The sequence below is a fragment of the Setaria viridis genome, chromosome 9 (assembly GCF_005286985.2).
Source record: "Setaria viridis chromosome 9, Setaria_viridis_v4.0, whole genome shotgun sequence".
In the NCBI taxonomy this organism is placed as follows: Eukaryota; Viridiplantae; Streptophyta; class Magnoliopsida; order Poales; family Poaceae; genus Setaria; species Setaria viridis.
This window is the reverse complement of record NC_048271.2, coordinates 10,014,295-10,029,475: the sequence shown is the minus strand read 5'-3', so window position 1 is coordinate 10,029,475 and position 15,181 is coordinate 10,014,295. Positions and strand designations below refer to the sequence as shown.

At 40.7% G+C, this 15,181-nt stretch overlaps 1 protein-coding gene across 1 annotated transcript; it reads left to right on the top strand.

The window, feature by feature from the left end:
• Positions 1 to 11: 11 nt before the first annotated feature.
• LOC117837811 (DNA-directed RNA polymerase II subunit RPB2) lies at positions 12 to 7,868 on the top strand. Its single transcript, XM_034717586.2, has 25 exons — positions 12 to 507; positions 1,555 to 1,776; positions 1,850 to 2,140; positions 2,287 to 2,484; positions 2,607 to 2,671; positions 2,754 to 2,840; positions 2,942 to 3,062; positions 3,151 to 3,195; positions 3,282 to 3,419; positions 3,526 to 3,598; positions 3,684 to 3,760; positions 3,851 to 3,958; positions 4,088 to 4,204; positions 4,522 to 4,677; positions 4,758 to 4,859; positions 5,046 to 5,171; positions 5,254 to 5,331; positions 5,404 to 5,499; positions 5,606 to 5,721; positions 5,809 to 5,878; positions 5,951 to 6,004; positions 6,079 to 6,222; positions 6,313 to 6,612; positions 6,842 to 7,264; positions 7,362 to 7,868. The coding sequence occupies exons 1-25, from the start codon at positions 142 to 144 to the stop codon at positions 7,473 to 7,475; spliced, it is 3,687 nt and encodes a 1,228-aa protein (XP_034573477.1). The 5' UTR covers positions 12 to 141; the 3' UTR covers positions 7,476 to 7,868.
• The last annotated feature ends 7,313 nt before the right edge of the window (positions 7,869 to 15,181 follow it).

The following is a 15,181-nucleotide window of genomic DNA, read 5'->3' as shown; positions in this document are numbered from 1 at the left end:
ACTTCGCCCCGCCCCCCTCCCCGTCTCCGAGCTCTCGCGAGAGGCGGCTGCGGCTCGCCGAGACACAGACCCCTCGCCTCGCCCCGCCCCACCCCGCCCCCGGCGCATCAGCCAGCCACTAGGTCTAGGGTTCCTCCGGCCATGGAGGACGACGAGTACGAGGAGGGGATGGAGATGGGCTACGGCGGGCACCACCAGCACCGCGGCGGCCACGCGGGGTACGCGGAGGAGGAGGAGGAGGTGGGGTACGGCGGCGGGGACGGGGACGAGATGGAAGAGGACGGGGACGGGGACGCCGAGCAGCGGGACGAGGAGGAGATCACCCAGGAGGACGCCTGGGCCGTCATCTCCGCCTACTTCGAGGAGAAGGGCCTCGTGCGCCAGCAGCTCGACTCATTCGACGAGTTCATCCAGAACACCATGCAGGAGATCGTCGACGAGTCCGCCGACATCGAGATCCGCCCCGAGTCGCAGCACAACCCCGGCCGCCAGGCCGAGTTCGCCGAGGTTGTTGCCCCACCCTGATCGATCCTAGCAAGCGTGGCTTGAATTTTTCGCTGTTTGCTGCTGCTAGATTGGGCGGTTAGGGTTGGGGGAGCTCGGTATGGTCTGGCGTCTCAGTAGCGATGGGCAGGGGTCAGCACCTACTTAGGGTTTTGGAGCTGGCACAGCCATTAGTAGTGTTCAATTTTATGGCTGGAGGGAGAATTTTGCAATGATATGCAGCAACCCTAAACCCTGACATTGGTGGTCAGTTTGGAATTTTGGAGGGTGGCATTGTTTAGTTTTAGTGTTTAGATTAGCTTCTGCTTAAGTTTGCTCGGTATGATGTGGTGGGCTCGGTTGAGTTAAGAGGCTAGAGTGAGTTTTGTACATTGAACGAGGGCATTTTTAGTGATTTCAGCTGTCACTAGACATATATGGAGTTGATCTTATGATGAAGCTAGCATGTAGCTAAGGTCTTGTGATGACTACTTGTACTTTATTTGTTTGAGGAACTAGCTGATGGATAATGGTAGCTGAAGTGTTTGCAAAGGAAAAACACAATTCAAAGATTAGCATTCAGATTTTCTGTGAAATCAATCAATGATGTTATTGCAAAGCACTCGCAAAAAACAGATAAGTTTCAAGACCTTTCTAAATTCTTAGAGAAGTCATCTGAGACACGAATTGCTTTTATGGATGTTTTTGCGCAGAAGCACTCGTCAGTAAATACAAAACATATTGATGCCAGGGAACATTTCTCCTTTTATTAGTAATTATGGAAGATTATAAAGTGAAACTTGTATTAAAATGTTCCAAGATATATTCTAAAATTGCATAGTAAAGCGAAAAGGAATGTTTTGATCAATAGCAATCTGATGCTTGGGTCAATATGGTCGTCTTAAATTCCTAGAAATACATCATGCCATTCTATCTATATGTGAAAAATATCCATTAATAAAATAACATATACCAAAGCCTGATGTTGTGTTAATGGAACCCGTCTCATCCTATTATTTATTCTTTTGCCATTCTCCTTATGACTAATGGTTACACTATATTCTTCACTAGACTCTGCACAAGATCAGCTTTGGTCAAATCTATCTCAGCAAGCCAATGATGACAGAAGCTGATGGAGAGACAGCTACTTTATTTCCAAAATCGGCAAGGCTCAGGAACTTGACATACTCGGCACCACTGTACGTTGATGTATCATACAGAGTAATGAAGAAAGGACATGACTGTGAGGAAGTTACAGAAACTTCAGATTACCCGAAAGTGTTCATTGGGAAGGTGCTGTATTTAACATTTGAAGAAAGTTTTCTCAATTGTATTATTGGCTCCTCAACCTTCTAATAACCTGCAGGTTCCAATCATGTTGCGTTCTAGTTACTGCACACTATATCAACAATCTGAGAAGGACCTTACCGAACTCGGGGAGTGCCCTTATGACCAAGGCGGTTATTTCATTATCAATGGAAGCGAAAAGGTTCTTATTGCCCAGGAGAAGATGAGCACCAACCATGTTTATGTCTTTAAGAAGAGGCAACCAAACAAATTTTCATATGTGGCTGAAGTCCGTTCCATGGCTGAGAACCAGAACAGACCAGCCAGCAGCATGTTTGTAAGGATGCTTTCGCGAGCAGGAGCAAAAGGGGTTAGTGACTTCTTATAATTTAAAAAAATTAATTCGCAATAAATGCATTTGCTTGTATAGCTGTCATCTTGTACAAGTCAGGTTGCAGTATGGCTGGTTAGCTGGTCTTATGAGATGTTACATTTGTGATGTTCCTCATACTGCAGGGTTCATCTGGTCAATATATCCGTGCTACTCTGCCCTATATTCGTGCGGACATTCCCATTATCATTGTTTTTCGAGCATTAGGATTTGTTGCTGACAAAGATATACTGGAGCACATATGTTATGACTTTTCTGATACACAAATGATGGAATTACTACGCCCATCCCTGGAGGAAGCTTTTGTTATTCAAAATCAACAGGTACTTATGGAAGAGAGGTGGAAGACGCCCTGTTTTACTTCAACTAGTTAGTTTTACTTGCAAGCATGTTGTTTTGTTTGGTTGTTACTTATGGTACGTTTTGAACTGAGCCTTCTTCATAGGTTGCTCTGGACTATATTGGAAAGCGTGGAGCTACAGTTGGTGTCACTCGAGAAAAGAGAATTAAGTATGTCGAGTAAAGAATTGACATTGCATCACTACGGGTTTGAGTTATAGTTCTGCTAATACTCTCATTTTTTTAATTTTAGGTATGCAAAAGAAATACTTCAAAAGGAAATGTTGCCTCATGTTGGTGTGGGGGAATTTTGTGAAACTAAGAAGGCATACTATTTTGGGTACGTGCTCCTTGTCAAGCCATCTGTGAGGCATCTGTAATATTAATTTCTATTTAAACTTGAAAGTAGAGAGGGTAATTTTCTGTACTCTTGTTTTGCAGATACATTATTCACCGCCTACTGATGTGTGCTCTTGGTCGAAGAGCTGAGGACGACCGAGATCATTATGGCAACAAAAGACTAGATCTTGCTGGTCCATTGCTTGGAGGGCTGTTTAGAATGGTTTGTCTAAATATACCAGAATATTGAAATGATGTTAGTCCCTTTTTCTGGATATAGTACCAACTTTGTTTCTCTCCTGCAACTACAGCTCTTCAGGAAGTTAACAAGGGATGTGAGATCTTATGTGCAAAAGGTTTCTTGCTATCTATATTGTGAAATTCTTTTTTCTCTTCCATTCAGTGCTGATAGTTATTAACTCCTCTTTTTCCTTGGTTCTAGTGTGTAGATAATGGAAAGGAAGTTAATTTGCAATTTGCTATCAAAGCAAAAACTATTACCAGCGGCTTGAAGTATTCCCTTGCTACTGGGAACTGGGGGCAGGCTAACCAAGCTGGAACCAGAGCGGGGGTTTCTCAGGTGTCTATTTTTCCTTGATCACTTCAATACTCATTTAAATCACTACTTTTGATTCCATTTAGTGAAAAAAATTGCTGATCTATGTTCTGCAATTCTTCTTACAAAGGTGCTCAATCGCCTGACTTATGCTTCTACGCTGTCACATCTCCGGAGGCTGAACTCTCCCATTGGGCGTGAAGGTGGATATCGCAGATTTTATATCCTATAATACTTTTTTCTCCATGAAGACTTGATTTTAAAATTCTGTTCTAATCTTACCAATAGGGAAATTGGCAAAGCCCCGCCAGTTGCATAACTCTCATTGGGGAATGATGTGTCCTGCTGAAACACCAGAAGGACAAGTAAGTGATTTGGTGCCTTAAGTCATATTTCCTGAGCCAAACCGTTGATTATTCAGTTGTCCTATAATTCTGTGTGTGCCTTGTGCACAGGCTTGCGGCTTGGTGAAAAATCTTGCCTTGATGGTATACATCACTGTTGGTTCTGCTGCAAATCCAATTTTGGAATTTTTGGAGGAGTGGGGCACAGAAAATTTTGAGGTTTGTTTTTTATTCCTTCGTGTCAATGTGTTCATGTGATTTTATTTTGTTTTACCTTCCCAACCTTATGGTTTTGTTCTAGTTTAATTTCTTACAATGTTTTATTTACTATTTACCCATTTTCTGCAGGAGATATCACCAGCCGTCATTCCACAAGCTGCTAAAATTTTTGTCAATGGTTGTTGGGTTGGAATTCATAGGAACCCTGACCTGCTGGTGAAGACTCTTAGGCGTTTAAGAAGACAGGTTTGTTCCATGCTTTAATGTCTAATTTTCATTTTGACACTGCAGACAAAATGGCAAATTAGATGAGTTATAAAATCGCCAATTATTCACCCACACACATGTGGAAGCGTAAACTATATATATGTGACTGATAGGGTGCAAATATTTTAGCAATGGTGGTGTCATATGCAATTTAAACTTCTTTTCGTAATATAATTATATGCTGCAAATTTCATCTACTATAGTATGGTTTTACAATGACATGGCAACACATTGCAGGTTAAGGATTCCACTCAGAGGACCATAAGATCTCAAATTTGCTTGTTTTTCATTTTCAGATTGATGTCAACACTGAAGTTGGTGTGGTTCGTGATATCCGTCTTAAAGAACTTCGACTCTACACGGATTATGGGCGTTGCAGTCGTCCATTGTTTATTGTTGAGAACCAGAGGCTGCTCATCAAGAAGGCGCATATCCGAGCATTGCAACAAAGGGTCTGATGTTTATCAACATTTGCTGACTTGCATTTAACTTTATATTTGCATATTTTTTCTCATATGCTTCTTTTATCCAGGAGACTCCTGATGAAGGTTGGCATGAGTTGGTCTCAAAAGGATATATAGAGTACATAGATACCGAAGAAGAGGAGACTACCATGATCTCCATGACTATAAATGTAAGTAAGATATGCTTGTTTACCTGATTTAACATATTCTGAAATCCTTGTCTGTGGAAGACAATTATGAAGTTTCTTCTATGTGGAGAAACTTTGTATACTCCATTCCATGGCATTTCATTAATAGCTTTACCTTTTTCCTTCTGTGTTGACTTTCACCTGCTAACGCCAATGAAAAAATTTCAGGACCTTATAAATGCAAGACACAACCCAGAGGAGGCGTATTCTGAGACCTACACGCATTGTGAGATCCATCCTTCTTTGATTCTTGGTGTTTGTGCATCAATTATTCCTTTTCCTGATCACAACCAGGTAAATCTTTCACTTCCACAATGTTCCAGTGCTACAACTTTTTCCCTCTGACGAAGTCTAATTCCTCCCATTGATAATGCAGTCACCTCGTAATACATATCAGTCTGCTATGGGAAAGCAAGCCATGGGAATTTATGTCACCAACTACCAGTTAAGAATGGTGAGTAAACATTTTTTTGATTTCTTTGCTTGATGATATATGTCTGAACCTTATCCAACCATCATGATTCAGGACACATTGGCCTACGTTCTCTACTACCCACAAAAGCCTCTAGTTACTACACGTGCTATGGAACATTTGCACTTCAGACAGTTACCAGCTGGCATTGTGAGTGAACATTCTAGTCTTACCGCAGGGCATTTAGCTTTCTGTACATTATGTTTTATTTGTACTATATGCATTGATTGATGCATTATTTTCATGATTTGTGTAGAACGCAATCGTCGCTATCTCTTGCTACTCTGGTTATAACCAAGAAGATTCAGTTATCATGAATCAATCTTCCATAGATCGTGGGTTCTTCCGATCACTATTTTTCCGCTCTTACAGGTATAGTGCAAATTTATTAAGCTATGCCATCGTGCAGTAGTCTAGTCCTTGACTGCTTGCAATCTAAGTTTTGAACTTCATATGCAGAGATGAGGAGAAGAAGATGGGGACACTTGTCAAAGAGGAATTTGGTCGCCCAAATAGGGAGAATACTATGGTGTGTTTTTTAAATTGTTTTATATTTTTCTTCCTCTCATCAGGCTAATGTTGTTATAACCTTTCGTTGTAGGGAATGCGCCATGGGTCATACGATAAACTAGATGATGATGGCCTTGCACCACCTGTGAGTAGATCATTGCTGCAGACTTATTTTTATCAGGGGCAATGCTGATTGCATATGTTTAATTCATGTATCAGGGAACAAGGGTCTCGGGTGAAGATGTCATTATTGGGAAGACATCTCCTATTCCACAAGATGACGCTCAAGGGCAAGCTTCTAGATATTCTAAGCGCGATCATAGTACTTCTCTGCGGCACAGTGAAAGTGGTATGGTAGATCAGGTTAGTAGTTTCTCAAACCTTCTTATATTAGCAGGTGGTTGTTATGAGTTTGAAACCAACAGGCCACTAAGGCTGTTGTATTCTGTGCAGGTTCTGTTAACAACAAATGCTGATGGTCTAAGATTTGTCAAGGTTAGAATGCGATCAGTTCGCATTCCACAAATTGGAGACAAGTTTAGCAGTAGGCATGGACAAAAAGGAACTGTTGGGATGACTTACACACAAGAGGACATGCCATGGACGATTGAAGGCATCACACCTGATATTATTGTGAATCCACATGCTATTCCATCCCGTATGACTATTGGACAGCTGATTGAGTGTATTATGGGTAAAGTTGCAGCTCACATGGGGAAGGAAGGAGATGCGACTCCATTCACTGATGTTACTGTAAGTGTTCTTTCCGGAGACTCGTTATTCCTGATTCCTTCCTGACTTTTGTCTTATTCTTAAGAAAATATTGAATTCAAGGGTTGATGCAGTTGGTTATAGTATAGTTGCACAAAGTAATAGTGATAATTGATATTTCTTGGGGCTTGTGCTGTGTAAATCTGGCAATGAAAAAACTGGGGATTTGCTATGTTGACTCTGTGTCTTATATATTTTGCCTTGATACCAGGTGGATAACATCAGCAAAGCTCTTCATAAATGTGGTTATCAAATGCGTGGATTTGAGACCATGTACAATGGTCACACTGGAAGGAAACTGACAGCTATGATTTTTCTGGGTCCCACATATTACCAAAGACTCAAGCACATGGTGGACGACAAGATACATTCTAGAGGTCGTGGTCCTGTTCAGATACTCACCCGACAGCCAGCAGAGGGGCGTTCGCGTGACGGTGGTCTCCGCTTTGGAGAAATGGAAAGGGATTGTATGATCGCCCATGGAGCAGCTTTCTTCCTGAAGGAAAGGCTGTTTGACCAGAGTGATGCATACAGAGTCCATGTATGCGAGAAATGTGGTCTCATCGCAATCGCCAACCTAAAGAAAAACTCATTTGAGTGTAGGGGCTGCAAGAACAAAACTGACATTGTCCAAGTAAGTGGAACTGTTTGTATCTTGAAACCACCAATGTTGCATTTAAACTATTTAACTGCTGGTTTAACTGATGCTATAAATATTACTATGTTGACAGGTACACATACCCTATGCTTGTAAGCTTCTGTTCCAGGAGCTCATGGCGATGGCCATTGCTCCTAGAATGCTCACCCATGATATGAAGACAGGGAAGGATCAGAAAAAACGCTGAACCAGTATCCCATGGGATGCTTAGCTGGCCCTCTTCCTTCTAGGGTTCATACGACGTGATCTTTTATCAGCTAGTACCATGCTGAGAAACTTCTTTGTGACCACTTCTTTTTTAATTTGGACTTTGGTTCTTCACGAATGATGTCTCCATGGGTATCATGCCCGTCTCTGTTCTGGATGTCTCAAATCTACGCTAGCAAGCAAATGGCGTATGAGTTTTAGTTACTTTTGTACATTAGAAATTGACTCATGGGTAAAGGGACTGCTCTTGTAAGGTTTTTTGAAGGGCTCGTGTGCTGCACTGTATTGAGTAAAAATATTTGGACACTTGGCGTGCCAACTTGGGCGCTTGCTGTAACTTCAATTGACAATTGTATGGGCCACTGGCACTGTATCTTAGTAGTGTTCGACTTAGATCTATATAAACCAAGGATTGTTCAAGGATAAGGAAAGGAATACTTTAAATAGTCCTTGCTATATTTTACTAAAATATGGCTGTTAGGTTTGAGTGGGCAGGCAACTTAGATTTTTGCCTCTCGTTTCGACCGCGCTCACCGTATCGCCGTATGCACCAACTGTGATTCTGTGAATCAGAAAAACTAATCCACTTCATCTGCCTATTCCTTTGAACAATTTTATTTAAGTTGGTCCAGTTTACCCTCTAGTGATGTTTCTCTTTTTTTAACTTGATTTTAAATTTTGCAAGATGAATTGTAACATGAGGTCCTATGTTACAAAAAATGTATTAAAAAATTGTTATGACTACTTTTATGGTATTTTTATTAATTCCTCACCTAATAATCATGAAAAAAGTTAATATATTTTTTAATACAAAGCATCATGTTGCCTATCCACTCACAAAATTTGAAACTAAAACTCAATTTGTTCATGGAGAAATAAAAAAGAAAAAACTCATTAGAAGGTAAATTGAATTAAATGAAATAGTTCGGGAAGCCAATCAAACCTAAATTTTGCTTAATGGGCTAAGCTTAACGGGCTAAGTGGACAAATTGAATTGGGGAGGATAGTAAAATATATTTTTCCCCTTCAAATTATAGTTCGCTTTACTTTTGTCTTAAACTGTTTAAATGCACTACCAAAATATTAACCTTTTTCGTTATATTAAAATTTTGATTAAAGTCAGAGAAGGTTGACTTAACAAAACTAAAATGAACTAAATGACAAGCTACACCGCGTCCATTCCGAGCGTACTTACCATATCGGCCTATGCACCATAACAAGCTAATTGGACGCGGTGCTCCTCAGTCCTCACTGTTCTTCCCTCGAGCATATATCTATCAGTTTAACAATGCTACAATGGAAGGCTTACGAGTATTCGTGGTACTACTTTAAAACTCAAAAGTACAATCAAAAGTACAATTCTACAATGCAAGATTTACAAGGATTTCTAATATTATGTTTATAGACCTTAATCGTTCTATTATAATACGTCGATTCACAAGCAATAGAAGATTTTGTAAGCCTTTAACTTTTTATTTCACCCACACGATATTAGAGGGAATGGTCAGTGCTGAATTGGTGAGAAGACATATTAAAAAGCACACTTTACAATATGCAAAATACAACTTCTGTTCAGTGGTTACAATACGCAGAATCCATTCAGTGTGGCGGTGACGGTAAGGGGCTGTTCCGTTCTCACTGAAAGCTGTTCAGGTTTAGGTAGGGCTGTTCAGGTTTAGGTAGGTTTAGGTAACATCAAAGAGTACATGAGGCTGATCCGGACTTTGTAACCTAGGCCACTGGTTAGCAATGACTTGTGCAAACATCACCCTGCTCCTCTCGATACTCGTGCCGATGTTGCTTCCGCCCTGCTCGAATGTAAGTGCCGGTTTTTACTTGTTGCATTGGAGTGGGAGTGGTGCCGCTCGCTGAGGGTTACAGACGGCAGATGGATGAAACAAGAGTAGGTTGCGTTACAGATTGATGAACTTCCTACCTCCCTAACTGAACTGAGACAACATTTCTCTGCGCATCGCTGTTCTTTGTTTTATCTCCACTATCCCACGAAACTCCACAATCTTTCCCCAAGGAAAGAGATGGCCATGCATTCTCTTTGTTCGAATTAGGAAAAACAGAGGGTATATATAAGCCTTCACGTCAGTTATGCGTAGACTTTTGCTTTTCTTGCTTAATGTGCTCTATTCAATTTTAGTCATCCGGAACAGCTGATCAGTTCTCACCAGCTCTTTGCATGATGCCCAAATCTGAAGTGTTCTTCACATTTCACGTACTGTTATGCATGCAGAACACATGGATGCTCCAAAGCGACCTCATGAAATGGGGATGGATGATATATAATATAGCCATTCATTCGAAACTGCTGCCAAATTTAGAGTGCACTGCTTCACATCGATCAGCAAACATCAAGAACACATGAATAATCCAATGGGATCCCACGCGAATACCTAAACTAGTCGTGCAAAAATGATGCTAAAATTTTGGGTGATTACTTGGCACTGTTTTTCTTTGAGGGTTGAATGTCTTGCAACGTCCGGTGCTGTCTGGTGGTCTAATACATTTCATTAAATCTAGATAAAAGATCTCACTAAAAGTTGCTAGGGATCGGAGTTTCCACGTCTCTAAGAATGCCCTCTGAGCGTGGGCTTCACCAGGTCAAAAAAAATTAAATAAATTGTATCTATTGTGCAACAACTTGTAAAATATTTTATCTATTACAATTACTTGAAATGTGGATGCAGATTAGTCCAACAACTTGTAAAATGCTCAATTTAGTACCATAACTTGGCAAATTGGTCCATCCGAAGTCCAAATGTTGTAACAAGTCACATATTTGCTGTCGGTGTTAGGGATAGATCCCCATTACCCGCAAGGAAGGAAGAAAACGGATTCCTACTAGGATTCCTCTGTAATCCTACTATGTAATCCTACTATGACTCATACCTTGTAATCGACTAGTAATCCTGCACCTTGGAGTATAAAGGAGGGTATGGGTCCCTAGATCGACAGGTCAAGACCTCATAGAACCACAACAGAGGACAAAATTCTCAACACTAAACAACACCCAAGCGCAGGGCGCAATATACAACACCCCAAACATGACGTAGGGTATTACGCTAGTTTGGCGGTTTGAACTTGTATAAATTCGTGTCTTGTATCCTCGCTTTTACCTTTGAGTTCCACGTCCGGCGCTCCCCCACCAACCAATCTACTATCTCGGGATACCCCTCGGTAGGTTGCCGAGTATAAAACACCGACAATCGGGCCAGAGTATATTTGCGTCGGAACAAATTATTGAGCATTATTTGACCATTGATATTAGTATCGCAATGGTAATGTATTTGACAAGGAGAACCTTCAATATTTAGGAAATTAATGTTATGTCCTCATATATATTAATTAATTTTTTATGCAATAATTTAATTTTGATTAAGAATATTTCATTTCCTATTCAATATTGATAAGTTCACCCTCACTATTTTTAGTTTGATTATATGCATTTTCGTTCGGCTAAAAAACCCAAATATGTTAATGCTACTAACAATACCATTTAGAAATTTGCATTAATATTCTTTTAAAGGCTCGTGTACTTGTTAAGAAAGTAAAAATAAGCTAAACTAATAGGAACAAACATGCTTCTCTACAGTTGTTGAATACAGTGCAAAACAAACCTAAGGTCCCAGGATCTCTTTTATGGACTTTAGTCTTTCGGTAATACTAATGACATAATTCCAAAATTTGATTTAATTTTAACTGATGAACAAATAAATATATACACAGTTGAGAAGAAACAGGCCGGTCACGATTAACGACTTTTATTGACAAAAAATAAGAATTATTACTTCAAAGAAAATTCACATGTCGATCTACTTTATTGAATGCATTTTCGTTGTAGAGTTTGGATTATAGGTGCACCAATTTACTAAGTTATTGCACTAAATGTAACATTTTACAAGTTGTTAGATCAATTTGCACCTACTTGTCAAGTTATTGTACTAAATTGAGCATTTTACAAGTTGTTGGACTAATCTGCACCTAGATAAGTTGTCTAAAAAAATCATACATCAACTTTTCTTGTACAGCATGCAACCATGAAAACAGATTAGAGTCACCATCACCACTATTGAACGTGTCCTCCAGAGTGCAATACACAACTGAAAGTAGCACCACGAACAACTGACTAGGACAGCGTGCATCGAAGATGGCAAGTAACGCAACTCTTTTACCCCTGATGGACACGAACCATTGACCGGACATTCTCTTACAGGATTACAACAAGTGAAAGCGTTCGGTGTGGATTTATTAAAGGAAAAACAAAGAATAGATGAAGTCGTGGGGCTGCAATTACGTGGATGATGAATACATGGACAGTACTGTCAGCTGTCAACACAGACTAATTAATCGAGTAACAGCTCGAAACAATGAAGTTTTTGTCCAGCTCCTTTTATATGCTCCTACATGCACTAGTGACTTCCTCTGCTCTCCACTCTACTCAAGAAAAATGACACTCACAGAAAAATCATTAACCAAATTAGGATGAGAGCTCGGTACTCTGGGTAAAAGTTGCAACTACATTCGGTCATTACCTACTCACCGGCCGCCGCTTCGAAGGCTTTTTGTACTGGACTCTACCATTCTCCTTGAACAATAAGCATATCCGCCTCAACGATTCTTCTGTTGCCATCGGTGATCATTGGTTTTCTCAAGATCCCACGAAACCTATCACGATGTGTACACTCATCGGTCATCCATCCTCTCCATAACAAAAGAAGGCAAAAGAACATAAGTGTATGTGTACATATAACATCAGTTGAGTAGAGACGTTTGATCCCCTCGCCTCACAAAACTGGGCTGATTGCATTTGGTTCCAGGTGTAGTTATCCTGCAACAGATTATCGGTAGTTGCCAGAGAGTCACACCTATTGGCATGCCGAACACAAGGGCGCTCGAAAGCAACCTTACAAAATGGGGTAGACAATTTCGTGCGTCGTCATTCAGAAATTGCTGCCACACTTAGTGTGTTGCATCACATTGGTAGACCGTAGACATCTAAAACATATGAATACTAAAACTCAAAGAGAGGATATTATTATAAGTACATGCCATACCATGGAGGTCTTTTTTGGCCAACAATAGGTGGCGGTTCCACAATAGACTATACACGTTTGATGTCAGCATATAGTATTTGCTTCATCATGAACTCGGATGATCTAGTAACTGATGGCGGCTTTATATAGAGCCAGAACCTTTTTCTTTGAGAGATTTTCCGGTGCCAGGAGTGGTGATAACCATTCATTATTTAAAATCGAATGGCCCACTAAATAGGCTATATATTGCAGAAGCCAACTTCGTAGGACTTTGTTGCAACGTCTTGTTAACACTTGGTGTAGGTATTAGGTAACCAAAAGAATTTTTTACCCCGGTATATGCATGATAGTCTAATTATCAGATTGGGAGTTGGACCGTTATGAGAGAACGAGAACTGATGCGCAGTGCTCTCGGACACACTGCGCGGCCACCGCCATGATGTCACGGCGAGTGCAGACTGAGCTTGTTTGGTTCAGACCCTGAGAAAGCTGCCTAGCCCAGTGGCAATCTCAGACATCTGATTTTAAACTCCTAGGGTCTGTCTGATTTTAAACGCCTAGGGTCAGATGTTGCTTGGCTCAGGCAGCTTTCTCAGGGCTGCATCCAAACAAGCCCGAAATTGAGTGTTTGAGGGAGTGCTGGGTGTGCTTGCGAGGGCACCGCCCCTTGCGTGCGTGCTAGGGGATCCAATCATGTTGCTCAACAGGTATAGGCCGATCGGAGAATCAATAATTTGAATTGCAAAATATTTGAGCAAAAACGCCTGCCATCGAGACACGTATGCCTGGCCACTGGTTGTGATAATATAAACAATTAACTCTCACATGAGTTTTGCCATTTAAGAATTGGTACTGCCATTCTAAGATCAACGTAACAGAATTGCTCAAAAAACATATCAGCGGTTCATATATTTTGGCGAAATGTATGAACTATAACAAATCTCGTTTTGCTTTATTAAAAAACGAACAATACATGAACGGTTGCTGAGATTGGATGGATTGACAAATTCTACATACATATGTTATCATGGTCCTTCTATTAATATGAAAAATCACAAACTAAACTGGGATGAGAGGTCTAACCAAACTGGGACAAACTCAGTTGTATGCCCGCCATGACCGCCAGGCCGCTCATGGTGGTGGTGCCGCAGGGTGGTCTCCCCTCGGACTCGGAGCCCGCCGCTAATGCTAAGGCAAGTACTCCGGCGAGCACAAATTTCCGCGTCAAGGAGGAGGAGGCCATTGATTGACTGACGGATATGTGATGTAGTCGGAGATTGACAGGAGAATCGTATCCAATTTAAAGAGCGTCAGCCGCGCGCGCACACACAAAGATGCTTTCGAAATTCCAATCTAGAAAAACTGAGGAGGTTGCTCATCATCTTTCGCTCCACAAGCCCGCCGTGTGTAGGTGCAAATTTGGTTTGGTTGCTCTGATCCAACGATCATGTCAGTTACATCGGACGCAGAGTTATTTCTCTACTCAGGCACCGGTCCCGCGATTGCGATTATTGTTGTTTGTCTTTCTCAAATATCTCACGGAATTTGTTGCAAAACATGTACTACGTATCAGTGCATTCTTTTCTTGAAAGAAGGCAAAATAACATGTGCATATATACAGGCATTAGCATCAGTTGTTGAGCAGCAGCTAACTCATCTCTCGCCTCACAAAAATGGGCTGATAGTCATGCAGAACACTGAACACATGTCATGCTCCAAAGCAACCTTACAAAATGGGATACACGATTTAGACCCTGTTTTTTTCTCTCATTGATTTTATAAGCTGGATTATGGTCCATGGGTAGTAGAATAAAAAATCATCGTGGGACTAATTTGGAACCATAAATAATCTCAAATAAGCTACCAAATAGGACCATTTAGGATTTTATGATCACATGGCATGATCCATAATCCAAATTATATAATCTATATGGATTATAATCTGAAACAAATAGGGCCTTACTCGACCACTCGAGGACTACTGCCAAACTTGATGTGTCTACAAAACCATGCTTACTTAAGAGTGATTATTACTTCGCCATTTGCTGTCTATCCTGTCCGGCAGTAATCCAGTGGTACGAAATATTTCATTAAGTTCGGTTTGTCAAATTTCGCTACAAACTGCTAGTGAGTTTCCAGATCTTCAAGAATCCTCACATTTTGAGCATGGGTTTTACAGTGAGCTTCCTCCATACATGTTTTACAGCTCTGCTGAGTTTTGGACGTTGGCGTAGGAAGAGTGCCAATAGCACTTGATGTATGAAGCTTGTATCTTGCCTGCTGACAATTGCTGGAGCCTTTGGTGGCACCTTATGTTATTGGTGTTTTAAGGATAGAGAAAAGAATAATCAGTGTAGTCCCATTTTGGGTTATGTTTATTCTTTTTTATTAAGACGATTTGGCTGTATGTCTGACTGTCTAATACCTGCTCGGTACCCTCTAAGCTTGGTTCTCTTGTATTTGCCTCTCTTTTCCATGTCTAGCGTGCTGTACAATATTGAGTGAAGTGTTGTGAGCTAACCAGTTATGATTAACAAGTAAAATCAGTCTATTAATGTTTAAACACGAGAATATTTTCGTAGACCTGTGTCAATTAATCGACCACCATTGCAAGACCATCTCAATTTGCATGAACAATGAG